At 54.2% G+C, this 16,372-nt stretch overlaps 1 protein-coding gene across 1 annotated transcript; it reads left to right on the top strand.

Moving 5' to 3' along the window:
* The first annotated feature begins 1,747 nt into the window (after positions 1 to 1,747).
* ST8SIA3 (ST8 alpha-N-acetyl-neuraminide alpha-2,8-sialyltransferase 3) lies at positions 1,748 to 12,315 on the top strand. The gene is made up of 4 exons (XM_080571940.1): positions 1,748 to 2,058; positions 2,790 to 2,912; positions 5,042 to 5,599; positions 6,321 to 12,315. The coding sequence occupies exons 1-4, from the start codon at positions 1,880 to 1,882 to the stop codon at positions 6,601 to 6,603; spliced, it is 1,143 nt and encodes a 380-aa protein (XP_080428066.1). The 5' UTR covers positions 1,748 to 1,879; the 3' UTR covers positions 6,604 to 12,315.
* Positions 12,316 to 16,372: the final 4,057 nt, after the last annotated feature.

Genomic DNA, 16,372 nt, shown 5'->3' on the forward strand with positions numbered 1-16,372 from the left:
GAAGCAAAAACTGCCTTTGTTTCTACTGCAACGTGCTCGCGTGCACAGTGCCCTGGGACCGGTGCGCGGCCCCGCCAGGGCTGCGGCCAGGGAAATGGGTCAAAACGAAGCACTTTTTAAAGAGGCATTTTAAGTATTTCTTGCCGACGCACCTCTCAGCCGCCCTCTCGGGTGTCCCCTGCACAGAGACCAGGTGGGATCAGGGCGCACAGTCAGTCCGAAGCAGGGGCCTGGCACACCACCGCCGTCCTGCCCTGCCTGCAGCGCTGCGCTCTGCTCCTCTCCGGGCCCCGCTGGGCAGCGGTGACACGGGAGCATCGCTGTGTGTGCTGCCGGCCCGGCACTGCCCGCGCAGCCCTCCTGCAGCACGCGCCCGCTGCCACGCAGCGCCTCGGGACAAGGTCCAGCTGCATCGCAGACCGCACCGCCTCTGCTCCCCCAGCTGCACACCAGGCCCGTGCCTGCGCCCCGGGAGATGTGCTGCTGCCGTGCGACCTACCGCCTTCCCTGCCGCTCCCCAGCTGGTGGCAAAAACACTCAGATCCATCCAAAATAAGTGACTGCGTAGTCTTACCCCTAGGAGCTTATACCCAGCCCCAACACGCGTGGCCAGAAACCACATAAGATTAGTGCTAGGTACTATAGAATTGATTTACAAAGCATCTATCTCTAAAAAGCTGTGGGTGCTCTGTCCTGAGCAGGCTGGGTGGACATGCTGAAGCTGGGGACACCACGCACTGTGGGGACAACAGCAAAAGAGTTGATCGGAAACCACGTGAAGAGCCGTGCAAAAAAACCGTCTGCTATATCAAAGCAGCATTATTTCCTAAATTTATATTCTCTTCTCTCTCTGCTGAAGCCACAAGGATCCCACGGCAATGGGATACAGTCCTCCGGGCCATACTCAGGCCGAATTCCCACTGAAGGCTGAAGAACCATGCTGTGATGTAAAACCCAGCCCTGCAAGCTCCTCATGTTCCACCTCTTCAGAGAGCCTCATGCATGGGGAGCTTGTAGGATATAGCCCAGAGCAAGGATGGTGCTACAAAGACAATATTTATTATTTATAAGGCACTTCTATGAACTCAGGGCTCAGAGGCAGAGCTGTCTATGGGGGTGAGCTTCATAAGGAAAAAAAAATGTAGCTTGAAGAAACACTGGAAGTACTGCGGCACGCACAAGTTGTGTCCGTAGGAGACGAATGTTCCTCAGTTTGTGTGTCTCATTTGTGGGCCAGCTAATTGCAGCCGGGGCTCTTTTAGGTAGCATCGTGCCCAAACTCCTTGGTTTTAGGAAAGCTGTACCAGCCACGCGGCCACCCGCAGCCCCCCGCCCTCCAGCCAGGGGGACGCCGTGGGGCCGGGGGGCACGGCGGGTTTGCGGGGTGCAGCCCACAGCGCAGCCGGGTGCCGTTGCCGGAGGGGGAACGCGGGCGAGAAACGGTGCGCGGGGGGAGCCCGCACCCACGGGGCACCCGGGGCTCCGCGGGGCCGGGCTGCGGAGGGGGGGGCACCGCGGGGCACCCGGGGCTGGCGGGGGCACACGTCGGGGCGGGCCCCCGGGGCCGTCGGAGGAAAGCGGGGCCCGGGGGGGCCGGGCCGTGCGCCGGGGCGGCGGGGGGGGGCACGGCGGCGCTCGGGGCTGCCGGAGCCGGGCCGCCGGGTCGCCGCTGCCGGCTGCCATTTCAGCGCGCCGCCGCTCGCCGCCTCCCTCCCTCCTTCCTCCCTCCCTCCCTCCCTCCATTTTCTCGGCGGCTGCCGCCGGTGCCGGCCCCGTCCCCGCCGCCGGGCCGAGCCCGCCGCCGCCGCGCCCGCCGCCCCCCCATGCAGCCCCGCGGCGGCCCCCCCGCACACGCCCAGCCGCGGGGCCGCCTCCCGGCATGAGGAGCTGCAAGATGGTGCGGGTGGCCAGCGTGCTGGGGCTGGTGATGCTGAGCATCGCGCTGCTCATCCTCTCCCTCATCAGCTACGTCTCGCTCAAGAAGGACAACATCTTCGGCGCGCCCCGCGCCGCCGGCGCGGGGGGGCCCCGCATGTACATGTTCCACGCGGGATTCAGGTGAGGCCGGCCTGGGGGGGCTGCCCGGCCGGGCGCGGCCCGGGGGCGGGGGCCTTCCCGTCCCGCCCGTCCCACCCGCGGCCCCCACGGCACCCCCGCACCCGCTCCCCGCTGCCGGCAGCCGGTGCCGGGGAAGCCCCGGCGCTGCTCGGCGGGGCCCCGCGGGAAGGCCCCGGGAAGGCCCCGCGGCCCCGGCCCGCTGCCCGCGGCCCGGCACGGCCCCGCCGCCGCTCCCCCGCAGCCCGGGGACACGGCGCCCCGGGGGCACGCCGCCCCTGCCCGGCCCATCCGTGCTGCCCCATCCCCGGGGCCGCGGGAGGCGGGCGGCACCCCCGGACCGCGGGGCCCCCGGGCCGGGAGTGGGAACCTCGGCGCCTCGGGGGGGGCTGCGGGGTGGGCAGCGGCTGGCACGGCTCGGCACGGCCCGGCACGGCCCGGCACGGCCCGGCACGGCTCGGCACGGCTCGGCACGGCACAACACGGCCCGGCCCGGCCCGGCCCGTCGGGGAGCGGCGCGGAGCAGCCGGCGCTGTCCGTGGTGCTGCCGCCCGGCTCGGGGCGCGGGTCGGGCTCGGCTGGAGACGGGGTGCGGCCTGCGTGTGCCCCCGGGTGTGTGCCCCGTGCGTGTGCCCCCGGGTGTGTGCCCCCGGGTGTGTGCCCCGTGCGTGTGCCCCGTGCGTGTGCCCCTAGTGTGCCCCCGTGCCCGTGTGGGTCCGTGCGCTCCTTTGCAGGTCGCAGTTCGCGCTGAAGTTCCTGGACCCCTCGTTCGTGCCCATCACGAACTCCCTGACCCACGAGCTGCAGGAGAAGCCCTCCAAGTGGGTGTTCAACCGGACCGCGTTCGCGCACCAGAGGTGAGCGCTCGGCGCCCGCTCGCCCCCTCTCACCTTCCCTGAGGTTATCCCCTTCCCCCGCGGGTTTAAGAAAATGCAATCTGGGGCTGCTAAATACTCCGAGTTCTGAGTAATTCGCCAGCCGTGAGAAACAAAGGCTGAATCAGAGCATTTCCCAAGATGGTTACATGGAGGAATTGATTATTTCAGAGCAGGACACCAAGCTGCAACATGCATCCTTTTACCAAACAGAACATGACCCAGTTTCCCAGAGTGCGAGAGAAAGTGTCATTTATCAAGATAAATGGCTGGCTGCTTAAAACTCGAAACAAATCAGCCTGTAGCAGCCATGAAGTGCCACGTTCACGGAGGGCAGAACGCGCCCAGCACGACTTCCCAGCCGCCAGCAGCTCCCAGCGAGTGCGGTGCGGCTCTGCCTCCTGGCACCGCTCCGGCCCGCCGGGCGGGCTGGGCGCGGCTCGGGGGGGCCACCAAGCCCGGACCCCCCTGAGATGCCCTCACTGCACATTGGCTTCTGCCTCCCGTTCACAAGGTGCGCTGACTTTCACGGCCTCGTGGCAGTAGAAGGAGTTTCTCGGTTCCTTAAGCTTCCTCAGAGCCGCCCTGTACTTCATGTGAAGCAAAATGGGCTTTTCTTTTCCTCACCGTGATGTGAACTCGGTGATGTCTGCCCAGCCTCTGTTATTTATTGGCCTTACTGCAGTATTTATATACAGCAGTGAAGTTAAAGAAAACAGAATCCTTTAGCCGTTTAAGATAGCTACTGCCATCTTGGCTCTGGCTTTGTCGTGATGAATGCCTGCTGGTTTAGAGGCCGCACCGTGACTGTTCGCATATCCCACCTGCGAAACATGAACCCGGGTCCCTCAGCCCTGCAGAGCGGGGCCACTGCAGCCCTGCAGCACCAGCACGCGGGGCCTGGGCCTCTCTCCTCCCTTCTGGTCGCTCTCCAGTGCCAGGGCAGCACTGCTGCAGGCACAGCAGGCCGGTGATGAACTTCCAGCACTGCCAAATGCTGCCCACCGCCCATAAGGAGCCCAAAAGACTCCGATAAGGAGCTGTGGGCCTCCGAGAGGCGATGGCACTTTGCCTGCCCCATCCCTTCCCTGGGATCTCCCCGGCTGGTGTGCCCCCCCCCCCGTAGTATGGCTTCATTCCTGGCACCACCATCTCATTCTTAATAAATAACTCAGTGTCACCCCTCTGTTGGTTTTAGCTAATGCCTCAGGATCTGCCTCTGCATTTGTCTGTCAGCCATAACCCATAATTAGGGTACCCAGTGGGACTCCATTAATGCTTAGACATTGGAGGATGCGAGCTGGAAGCAAGGTTGTTTGTTTTCCATAAACATGAGCAAATAAAGTGGTATTGGTTTTCTAATTTTATGCCCTGCTAGGGAAATTCCTGAGCAGGGTTGGTTTTGTTTGTTTTTTTGTGTTCCTAATAACCCTTGCAAAGATGCTGGCATGCTTGCTCAAAAAAGACATTAAGGAATTATGTTTACATAAAGGCAGACAGTGACTGTCACTTGTTTTGTGACTCAAAGCTTCTTAATGAGAACACAAGAAGTACTTGTATTTAAAAAATCAGCTACGTTACTGTTAATTCAGCTGGACTTCTTGGTTTTGCTTCAAATGCGTCATGGCAAACACAATATCCATCATTACCAGAGATCCGTGGTCCAGAACTGAGTGAAATATGTGCAGAGAACAGCAGCAGCAGCAAACTCTTCCACCAGGCATGTTGCAGCACAAACAGAAATGCGTTTCACCCTACTCTTCAGGAAGGTGAACGTGGGAAGTGTATGCTGTTACATTCCTCACATTTATATGGTGAATCCGATATTTTAATCCTGACACTACTGCAGCAGACATGGACACATCCTTAGCTGGCATCAGTCAGGACAGGCCAGTAAAGCCAAGCGGAGTACTAAGTGAGCAGCCAGCTCCATCGTTCCTATTTATGTATATTAATTTTAAAGCCATTGCACCACATTGCTCAGGAAACTGCTTTGCTGCATTTAAAAAAAAAAAAAAAAAAAGTAAGTCTAGCTGGAAATAAATCTCTCCACCACAGAAAAGGGAGAAATATAACTCAATGTTTTCTTTTGTTTTTCTGTTTTATTTTAGGCAAGAAATCCTTCAGCATGTCGATGTAATAAAAAATTTTTCTTTGACCAAGAATAGTGTTCGGATTGGACAGCTGATGCATTATGATTATTCCAGCCATAAGTACGTTTTTTCTATTAGTAATAACTTCAGATCACTGCTTCCAGACGTGTCACCGATCCTGAATAAGCATTACAACATTTGTGCCGTGGTTGGAAATAGCGGAATCCTGACCGGGAGTCAGTGCGGACAAGAAATAGATAAATCTGATTTTGTTTTTCGTTGCAATTTTGCTCCAACTGAGGCATTCCAAAAAGATGTTGGAAGGAAAACCAATCTCACAACCTTCAACCCCAGCATCCTGGAGAAGTATTACAACAATCTTTTGACCATTCAGGATCGCAACAATTTCTTTTTAAGTCTAAAAAAGCTTGATGGAGCCATTCTTTGGATCCCGGCTTTTTTCTTCCACACATCAGCAACAGTCACAAGAACACTGGTTGACTTCTTTGTTGAGCATAGAGGGCAACTAAAGGTCCAGTTGGCTTGGCCAGGAAATATAATGCAACATGTTAACAGGTGCGTATTTTTGTTTCACATTTAACTTGTCAAAATACATATTTCTCTCCATACCAATACAACTGCATTTATTTTTCTGTTCACGACTAACCTGATAGGCACTGTCTAGCAAGTCAGGACCCGGTACCGTCTGCTTTCAAAGCAAACGCAGTTTTGTTATTGTTTCAGTAAGTGCTTCAGTTATTTCTGTACGGATTTATACTGAGGCACATCTGAGGTGGGCTGCTTGTGCGCACAGGGCGTGCTCTGCCGTGGGCTCTGCTCCTGCTGGGGCTCCGCAGAGACAGAAGGAGTACGGAGGAGTTGAGTGAGATTCTGCATGCGAAAAGCACCACTTATAGAAGAACTTGCTCTTCCTAGCTAGCAAATGGGGATGCTAACAGACATCTGCAGCAAATCTGTAGTAATTTATACAAGGAAAATGTGGCGCATGTGACCAGGAGCCAGTGAATCTACCTTTCTGGATAAGGCACTGCTTATCCAGGTTAAAAAACAAAAAGACATCAGAAGGGGATCACAAAAGAGAATCAGACTGGTAATAAGGTAGTTCTGCAGTGCTGTTCATTACAGACTGACCAGAACAGCAATCCTTACCTTGCTGGGGCTAACAGCTGTGAGCACTGACGGTCTCCATGCACTGATTTTTTCCTTTTTTTTTCTTACAACAAACCCGTGGCATTATGTGTACCCTATGCTAACGCGCCTTTGTTCTTTTTCACAGGTACTGGAAAAACAAACACCTGTCACCCAAGCGGCTGAGCACAGGTATTCTCATGTATACACTTGCTTCTGCCATATGCGAAGAGATTCACTTGTACGGATTCTGGCCGTTCGGGTTCGACCCCAACACAAGGGAAGACCTCCCATACCACTACTATGATAAGAAAGGAACAAAGTTCACAACCAAGTGGCAGGAGTCCCACCAGCTGCCTGCAGAGTTCCAGCTGCTCTACAGGATGCACGGTGAAGGACTGGCCAAACTGACCTTGTCGCATTGTGCCTAAGAACCTAATCTTGAAGTGCCAAATGATTGTATAAAAAGTGCCCAAATCTGAGTTAAACATTCTTCAGATACAATTCTAAAAAAAAAAATAATAATACCCACCCTAAAATATTTTCCATAATATAAAGATGCTTTTTAATCACCCTTGTCACTGTTCATCAAAGGGTTTAAGCATATTTAGCAGTGCAGAAGCATTTATCAGATTCTGTGGATGCTATTCATGCAGCAGCACAGCAAAGTTGAAATATTTTGCATTTATATATATGCTATGAAGTATGTTTTAAAATCTTTTCCTATTTCAGCATTCCACTAAATGCCTCTAAACATCTTAAGTCAATTGTTCCTTTCAGATTAGAATTAGGAGTGCTAATTTTAAAAGGTATCGCTTCTCTTGTATACATTGCTATTAGTAGCTGAGCATCCATCTGGTTGGCGTGGCTGACTGACAAAGCCACCCAGAATCCCAGTTTATTATCACTTACAAGTTCTTCAGCAAGGATCCCAAATTTCCACAGCTTGCATATTTTCGTATTTACTGAATTTTACATTTTTTTAAGACCTCATGGAAAAGGTGAGAATACAGCTTGTACTTTAGCTAGGCATTTGTATTACTCTTAGAATACTCCAGTGTTTTAAGTCAGTTGGGGCCACACCCTAGTCCAAATTAGACCGACTGAAACATTTTCATTCACATCTGTGTGACGCTATTTGGTCTTTTAATTTTGAAGTTGAAATACCAAACGGGCGGCCGTAGGTCTCTGTGGAGTGTCTACCCCGTGGCGAGGCGAGCCCCAGCGCGGCGCCAGGCCGTGCGCCCCTCTCGAGGCCGTGTCCTCGGTGGGAAGCACCCTTTGGGAGACAACGTCTCCTCGGCTGTAAGCACACGGAGCCCGTGCCCGTACTGCGGCACAGGGAGCCGCCGGGAGCACCCATTTACCCCCGTGTGCAGCCAGGCTCCCACGCCGCTCGCTGCGGCGCATGGCGGCGGTGCGGAAGAGGCCCCACGTAGCACCCGGCCCCTCGCGAGGTGTGCGGGCCGTGCAGGGAGGGCTGGCAGGCCTCCTCAGCCCGGATAACGGGATGGGGCAGCCGGCACCAGAAGCCCCGTCTGCCGCTGCCCATGCCTCGCAGTGCTCCACGCCGCTCGGCAGAGGTGCGCCCGGCCGTCCCTCCGGCCCGGCCCCACCAAGCACCCACGAGGGTGAGCGGGTCGGGGGGAGCCAGGCAGGCAGGCAACGGCATGAAATCAGGACTTCCAAGTTCCTAAAAAATGGCTTTTAAAGGGAAGCGAGTGTAGCAGGAGCACAGGGAACAGGAAATGCAATTACTGGATTTCCCCATTTACATCCCTAAGTCCACGGTCAGACAACTGAATTAGTGGCCTCGTTTTCCGGTCACAAACAGTCAGTGCGGTCAAAGGGAGACACAGCTTTCTAAGTACCTTTGAAAATCAGGCTGTTTGCAAAAAGGACAAATCTTAGGGTCACGTATTTGAAAATCTTGGCCATGATGTCTCAGGATAAAGGAGTCTGTAAAGTACCTTTTTCTAATTAAAACGAGCATGCTTAAAAGTATTTTAACATTTTTATATTATTCTGTATGACACTGAGAACTGACTATACACTGAAAGAAGATGCAAAAGACAATTTAAAATCATACCTTAAAATTGCACCTTTTAGTTTTTCAGTGACTCCGTACCCACACGCAGACGTAGGAAGAGGGCAGGGGGCTCCGGTACCACACAAACTCGGAGCGACCGGGAGCATCGCCCGGTGCCCACAGCCAGCCCCGCGCCCCCAGACCGGCCCCTGGGCCACCCGGCTCCCTCCCGGCCCGGTCTCATCCCCGGCCCCTCAAAGCACCCCCAGCCACAACAGGCACCTCCTGCGCTTTGGGGGGAAAAGCCACCGCATCCGCCACACGACCAAATTCAGCCTATTCCTGCAGGGAGGTACGTCATCCCTCTGCACTGTCTGCAAATACCGAGAGTTATAAAGCCCTTTGGAAAATCCCCCCTTCTTCCCTATTTAGTTATCCAGCATTTTCCGGCTTTTACTTTTGCAATGGGCGTTTAGAGCTGTGGAAGGGGCTTGGATGCTCTCTGGCATGGCATGCCGGCCTGCTGCCCACGAGTGACTTCAGACGCACTTGTGTAGAAACCTCCTGACTGCGAAGTTCTCTTTCCCAGGGCGTAATTCTGCATCAGCTCTGCTGGCATCTCCGGCTTTCCTTGCTGTCGCAATCGTCCTGCGCTCACCACTGTTCGTACAGCAGAGTATGACTTCTAGCAAATGTGATTATGAAGACATAGCTGTGTAGTAACGCTAGCGTGTTATGCCATGTGGTGCTTTTATTATTAATATTGCCATTTATTATTTGTGTTGTGGTAGCAGGTGAGGGCCGCAGTCAGGGATCGGAGCGCGGCCGCGCAGGGTGATGCAGAGCAGGACAGCCGGCCCCGCTATTCCCAGGTGACGGACCCAGAGCGCAGGGTCCCCCGGTGCTGAGGTTGGCAGGATGGCACCCGCGGGCGGTCGGCCCTGCCCTGCTCAGCACGGTGCCCAGGGGAACGCGGCGGCAGCCGGGCTGAGCGCGGGGCTGGGCTCAGCCGCCCTCCAGCCAAGGGGCCAGGCTCCCCGGCCCGAAACGCTGCTGGCAGTGAGCAGGGGCAGGGAGCACCCGGCCCAGCTGAGCCCGGCCACAAAGCCTTCTGCAGGTGCCAGAGCACACCCTAAAACAGCAAAAGAGAAATGACACAGGGAAGGAAGGATTCTGCGCTAATTGCTCATGACGTACCGTAACTAATCATCTCTGATATAACTTGCTGTGGAGCTGTACAGTAGAGGCACGTTTGCTAGGGCAGGCGAATCGCTCTGCAGTCGGTGCGCAGCGGAGTGTGCGGCTCGGCCGGGAGCCCTGGGGAGCAAAGGGCCCCCCCACGCCCTGCGGCCCGGCCTGTGGCGCCCGCTGGCCCCTGCTTAGCGGCAGCTATTTTGATTAAGGGGCAGGCTATCAGCTTCGTGTCAGGAGAGGTCATTTTTAATCAGCAAATTAAAGAAATATGAACAATTATCATTATATTTGCTTGAATGTGGAGGCCAGTGCACTCTATACAGTTTTCAGCTGCTGGCTCTCAATGGCAAATTTGCACTGGCAGGTCTTGCTTGGCTGCTGCGTATTGTTTACTTGACATAACTACTTTAAATTAGACGTACTCGCAAGTAAATGTCCATAGCCTAAACACACGTATTTCCATCTGTGTGCCTCTGTGCCTCCGGGGCTGTTTTTGCTGCAGGGAGCACAGCCCGGCCGAGCCCTTGCTCTGGGGGCACCACTGCGGCCCTGCGGGGAGGCTGTGGCTGCTGGGCAGGCGCACGGGACCCCCGGTGTCCCCAGCAGGGCTGGTGGCACAAGTGTTTCCCGTGGCTGAGCCGAGGGGAGCGGCCGGGGGCAGCTCCTGCCCTGGCATTGCTGTGAGAGGAGCAGGGAAGGGAGCAGCGGCACTGCCAGGGCCTCCGTCCGTCTGTCCTGGCAGTGCGTGCCTTCCGTCTGTTCAGAACGACTGCTCTAGAGCACCCGTGTTAGAAGATAATCAGTAAACTTAGAAGCTGAAACCAAAAACCTAAATTGCCCCGAGGCAGTTCTTTAAATTGTCGTAGTTTATTTTTTAAAATGTAAACGACTTCCGTAACTGCAGCAAAGCCAGGAAGATGCCCGCGTGTGGAAGGCCTGTTCTCCCGACGGCTGCCGTCGGTTCTGTGGTGGACTGTGGGGGAAAGCTGTCTGACACAGCACGGGCTTCGTTTGGCCTCCCTGACTCAGGCGCCTCTTAGGTTCCTCCTGCTCGCAGTGAGGCCTGACCCGAGGCAGAGGGGGGCCAGGGCACGGTGCCGGTCCCAGGGGACAGCGGTCACCGCCGAGCTGCTGCTGCGCGGCGGCACAAAGAGGCGCCGAGTGCAGAGAAGGCAGCGTGGAAACGACTGCAAATATTCGGAAATGGGAGCACAGAAAAATTATTGACAAAGGGCCATATTATATCATTGATTTTTAAGCAAAACTCCCCATTGATTTTTCAGAACCACATTGAACATTTCAGAATCATTGATTTTAATGGGGAGTTCTGCCCCAAAATCAATGGCGCAATACAGCCCAAAGTAAATTGCTTCTTAGTATCAATATTTTTTGTCCGAGCTGTTGCAATGTGGAAAACCATCTTTAAAATGTGCATCTTTTGTTTCTGCCTGTTTCCTCAGATCTCTTTGAATTCTGCTCTTCTCAGAGACCAAAGGGGAAGGGCAGGCTGTGCTGGCTGCGCGGGCGGCTCTGCTCCCCAGGCGGGTAAACACCCTCCTGGTTCCTCAGGGCCAGGGCTGGGCTTCTTTCTCAAGCCCCGCTTTCAGGCTGGTTTTCCTGTAGAACCCCGTGTTAGGGGCTTGATCCTTAACCAGGGCAGAAAACGGCATTTTTGTTAAAAAGGCGAGCGTGCTCCTGCCTGGCTCCCAGCTGCAGGAAGAAGCCAGCTGCAGCCCTGCGTCCTCAGGACAGCAAATCCCAGCTGCGTTTGTTATCGTGCTGGCTAGACTCTTCCTCTGCTTTTGTTTGGCCCAAAATCTTCCTGTTGCTCTTTATCTAAATGAATTCATGACGGTTCAGGGAAAATATACACTATCACTGAATGTCTAGACAAACAAATACAGCTAAATGAAAGTATGCGTAATGCAGTGTGATCAATACTCGTAAGTACAAAACATTTCAGTTTACAAAGTCGAGAGAAGGCCTCCGACTAGCTCCGGGGACAGCCGAGGACGTGCCCCGCGCTGGGACGGGGCCGTCGGCCGGGAACGGGAAGGAGCAGGTGTACATAGGAATGGAAACACGCGTGTTACCTTTCCTCCTTTTACGCATCTTCGTTTTGTGTTTTAGTTGCTTGCATCTTTTCAGTGAATGGTAGCAGGATATATTTAAAAGGCGTTTTGGCTACCAGTTTTAGTTGTGGAGTATACCAAAAAGCAAGTAGTTGTGAAATATAACTAACTGTGAATGAAGGTTGCAAAACAAATCGTTTAGGAAGCAGGTTTTCTGTAAATGAATGTGTCTTTATTCAAACGGCTATACAGTTCAATGCCTGATGGAGTTGTTTTCAATAAAAAGATAAATATTAAAAAAAAAAGAGAAAAAAATGCCATAATTGTAATAAAGGATTCATTATTTAATGGCCATACTAAAAGTATTATTTATTTTTAAATGGCTAATGTTCACAAAGGGCCAGAGTACACTCTCAGGTGAATGGCATGCGAAGCTGCACATGTTGTGAGATATGTTGCAAGCAGAACTGGCATTGAGTCTTGCTCCCCCTGAAGAGTCTCTGTTGGCTTCAGAGCGATCAGGATCGGGCCCGCAGACTGACATGTTTTGTACCAGGTGTGGCCGCACATCTGAGGTTTGGATGTGGCCTGCACAGAGCATTGTGCATGTAAATACGTCGTCACATTTGTGAGCAAGGAGCCTGGTTCTTTCTGTAAAGGAGTACCGCATACTTGTCGTGACCATAGTTTGTGGAGAAAAACGCGATGATTCATTTTGAATCTTCCAGCAATGTTATTGTTTGGTGTGAATGTGCCTGCAACATTGACTCATGTGCCAAAACACAATATTGAATGCATTGTTTTTAAATAAAATGTTTTATTGTGCATTGGAAGTCTGTAAAACTCAACTGCGTCCACTTCTTCCTTTCGTATTTTCTTAACTGCCTGCTGTCAATAATAATTAATGGCCTGAATTGGAGGGCTTTTCCGTGCCGTAGGCACACGCTGCAGAGCGCCTGATCACCATTTTAATCAAAAACCGTTCCATATTGCACAGGATACACTGTGTGGTTGGAAATACGCTCAGACAAATTATGTGACAGTGTGCCACGAATGCTGCACCCTAGCAGAACAAACACGGCCCGGCGCAGCCCCAGCTGTATTGCAGGCGCTGGGCTAGGCAAGAGCCAGTCATCGGGGATACGGTGTCTCGGTTCAAGCCCTCCGCTGCCGATTCCTCTCGAGATACCCGTGACAGATGCTCGGTGGATGAAACGGCACTTGCTTTTCTTGGCCTCGTGCCTGGCGTACGAATCTCCAGGAGCGATGTGCGGTGCTCGCTAGCACCCGATCTCACCCGCACAGCTCGATAGCCCCACCAAAGACCTGAAGAACGGACTGCCGTTATCCCCGGCCGTGCCGCACGGCCCCAGCTGGCAGCCCGGGTTCCCCATGCTGCGTCTGCATCAGGCTGATTAGTGCAAATTACCCTTCATGCTAATGAGCCCAAGCAGCTAATGCACTCCCCCACTAGCAGTGATTTTTTTTCTCCTGACTGAGGTACACGGGCAGACTAGTCACTGGTACAAACACACCGGGGGCTTCGTGTGGCCCCCTCCCCACGCCGGCTGTGGGATGCGCTGTCAGGAGTCCAGCCCTCTGACCTGGGGCTGGGTGCTAATGCAGAGGCAAGCTGATTTGCCCACCTTTCCCTTCAAGCTGGTATACCACAGAATCACACAATCACAGAATTGTAGGGGTTGGAACGGACCTCAAGAGATCACCAGGTCCAATGATTCTTTTTCTATGGTTATTGTGCAAGCTCCGGGCATGTTTTATGCCGATGAAACTGATGTTAAATAACACCAAAAACGCCCCATCAAAAATCCCCACTCAGGAATAATTGGCCCGTGGAAATACTTGCGTGGACGAATGCTGGGTGAGCTCCAGGAATCCACACCTATCTGCAGAGACCCACAGCCCACGACATTAACCCTTAGCGGGTTCCCACACTGCGAAGGCGTCGGTGGGCAGAGCGAGCGGCACCGTCCCAGCCCACCCCAGCCCTCAGAGCGCACCCCCATGCCTGGCCTGACCCCATCGCAAGGCCACCCTGAGTGCTAACCCCGTCCTCCGACAGGCTCGCAGCTCCTCCCGGCTGAGCGCTGCCCTCCTGTTTAACAAGCGTCCTCGGCAACCCGTCATGCTGGCTGGTAATGAAAATATTGAGCAGAGCCCGGCTAGGACAGACCCCTGCAGGACCCTTCCCGATACCTCCCCCCATCCCGACGGCGAACCACCGACAACTACCTCAGCTCCCTACCAACAGCACCTCCCTGCAGAGCCGCAGACCAGCTCGCTCCTTGGGCTTCTTGCCATTAACAACTTACCAGAAGTTTTACTTCTGAACTCCCTTGTTAGCTCCTTCATTTGTGCCTCAGGCTCAAATCTTCTTCTTACATTTTGTGTGCTACTCTTTTATATTCATCCTTGCTCATCTGACTACTAACCACTTGCTTGCTTTTTAGGTTTTTAGGGTCTGTGATTTAGCCCAGGTGCGCTCTCAGCTCACTTCCCATCCTCTTTCCATGCTCAGTGACTTTGGGTTTGTGTCCTCAATGCCCTTTCTGTGAGGAGCTGCCGGACATGCCGAGCAACTTCTCCTCCTGTGTTTTCTGGGCTCTCACCGTCCTGGTCTCTGAGTTCAGCAACACCCATTTCCTTTTCTCTGCTTCCTAGGAAGGTGAGCTCTGTGTCTTCCTGGTTCCTCGCACCCACTGCCTCCCATTATCATTCTCAACTCCGTAAACCAAACCTGGAGCAAATCCACTTACACATTTCTTGGACAACCCCTTGGTTCTAGACACACGCATATTTCTTCTCTGGGACAGATTACACATGGGGAACAGTCAACAGCATTACCCCGTTGCATGTTTTCAAAGCACAGCGCTGCTGCTCGCGGGGACTCGGCTGCCCCAGAGCCACCCGCGAGGCCCAGCACCGCTCCAGGCTGCCACCAGCAGGGAGGTGCCTCTGCCCCTGCCCCCCGCTGCCTGGGGCACGCAGCGAGCATCGAGTGGTGCTCCCAGAGGTTTGCACATCCCAGCTGCAGACATCAAAGGACCGCAGCAGTCTCCGATCCTACGGGAGCGGTGTCCGTGCTGCGGCGATGCAGAGGGAGCTCTTCCTCTGGCTGCGATTAAAGGCCCCAGCCAGGCGCGGCCCAGCAGCCCTGGGCACAGAGGACGTTGTGTGCCCTGGGCCTCCTCACCGCGCCGTGTGGTGAGGCCAGGAGGCCGAGGGGACCTCACGACACACAGGGGCAGCCCCTCGGCTCCTGGGTCACCTGTGTCAGCGGGCATTTGGGGCAGACTCACGCCTACTGGATTCCAGCCGGGGCTCAGAACCGCTCGGCCTCCTCGCAGGGTGGATCTGGAGCCCCGAGAGCTGTCATTGTGCTGTGTCAGAGCCGATCGATCGTTTCTCCTCTATTTCTGCACAGTGGCCACTTTCCAGGCCAAGAGAGGACTTGCTGCTTGCCTCGACCCTGCTTGGGTTCCCTGTCGGCTCCTTGAAAGGAGCTTTGCCCTGGGCTTTTTGACACTCACCTGGATTCCCAGAGCCACATTTCCCTGGCTGGAAGGGGCTGTAACAAGCACCGGGTCAGCCAGCAGCGTGGCACGTGTGGCACACGTGGCATACATGATACACATGGCACACGCAGGGACCCCGCACCACGGCCATCCCTGCAGCAGGAGCAGCGTGACTTAGAGGCTGCGCTGCTGCTGAAGCCACCGTCTTATTTTTAAGTTCTCACAGTGGTTAGTCACCCACTATTTAAAAATGCTTTAGCTCTCTGGTCTTTTATTAGAGGCAGTCTGTGGGTATTGGATCCCTTTACGCCCTTACGAAATGAAGAGGATATCCAGCAATAAGTGCGTTCTCCTGTACCCACAAATTCCTCTTTACTGCCTAGCTCAGTGCCTGTGAAGGCAGTGCCCGAGCGCACGGGCTCCCTCCCGCCTCTGTCTGAGACTTACCAGCACCCATGCCCTGGTGGGGCTCTGCGGGGAACCTCGGTCTTGGGGTTTGGGCCGCCAGGCCGCGGACTCTGACGGCAGAAGGCTCAGGCTGAGCGAGAGGGAGCAGCGTGCCCTCCTCGCACCAGGCACGCTCAGAGTTAACGGCTGCAGCGCGTGCCCGTGGTGCCTCATTTGTTAACATCTCCTGTTCGGGATTTTTCTCCCTCTAACCACTGCTGAAACCTAAACAATTGCCAAATCGATCTACATTGTCAGCGTTTATTGTCTGGCAATACTGGCTAGGGGCTATTTTGGGATACCAAACTCAAAAATTATGTATAAAGTGATAACTTAGGTGCTCACCTGTATATCTAAAAATTCTAATCCAGTTCCCGGCAATTCTTCATAAAAGCTTATCTGCAGAAACTAGAGATCAGCTGCCACATAATCTAGTTCCCTCCCGATTAATGCGGGATCAGTTCTACAATACATGTTATACTACTGTGTTCAGTCTGGTTTAAACATGTATGTTACTATATCAGGACAATAAATGCACATATGCCTAAAAAAAAAAATGCTATCGGCTTGTAAGATCTAGTGGGGTACTGCCTACATGCCTGTTTTGCCATTGTTGGTACAAAGTGCATGCCATGAAACCGAAACAGAAAATTTTGTTCTTCCTGCACCATTCCAGGGTGCAGAACTTGGCAAGTTTTGTGGGTTTGAGTATTTATGTCACAGCAGTGCCTGTGCCTTTCATTTTCCTCTACGGTGAGATTCTAATGCTTGTGTGTGTCTCCTGCCCCCTGTACAAACCATTGCATCCCTAACTTTTCTCTCCGCTGAAGCTGTGGCCCACACCAGGCTCATGCGGGCACAGGAAGTGCTCGTGGCAGGGGCAGGTGTACCTGCCAACGTGGGCCCCATCCTGCCCGCAGCGTCC

This window comes from Anser brachyrhynchus (genome assembly GCF_964034855.1).
Source record: "Anser brachyrhynchus genome assembly, chromosome: W".
Classification (NCBI taxonomy): domain Eukaryota; kingdom Metazoa; phylum Chordata; class Aves; order Anseriformes; family Anatidae; genus Anser; species Anser brachyrhynchus.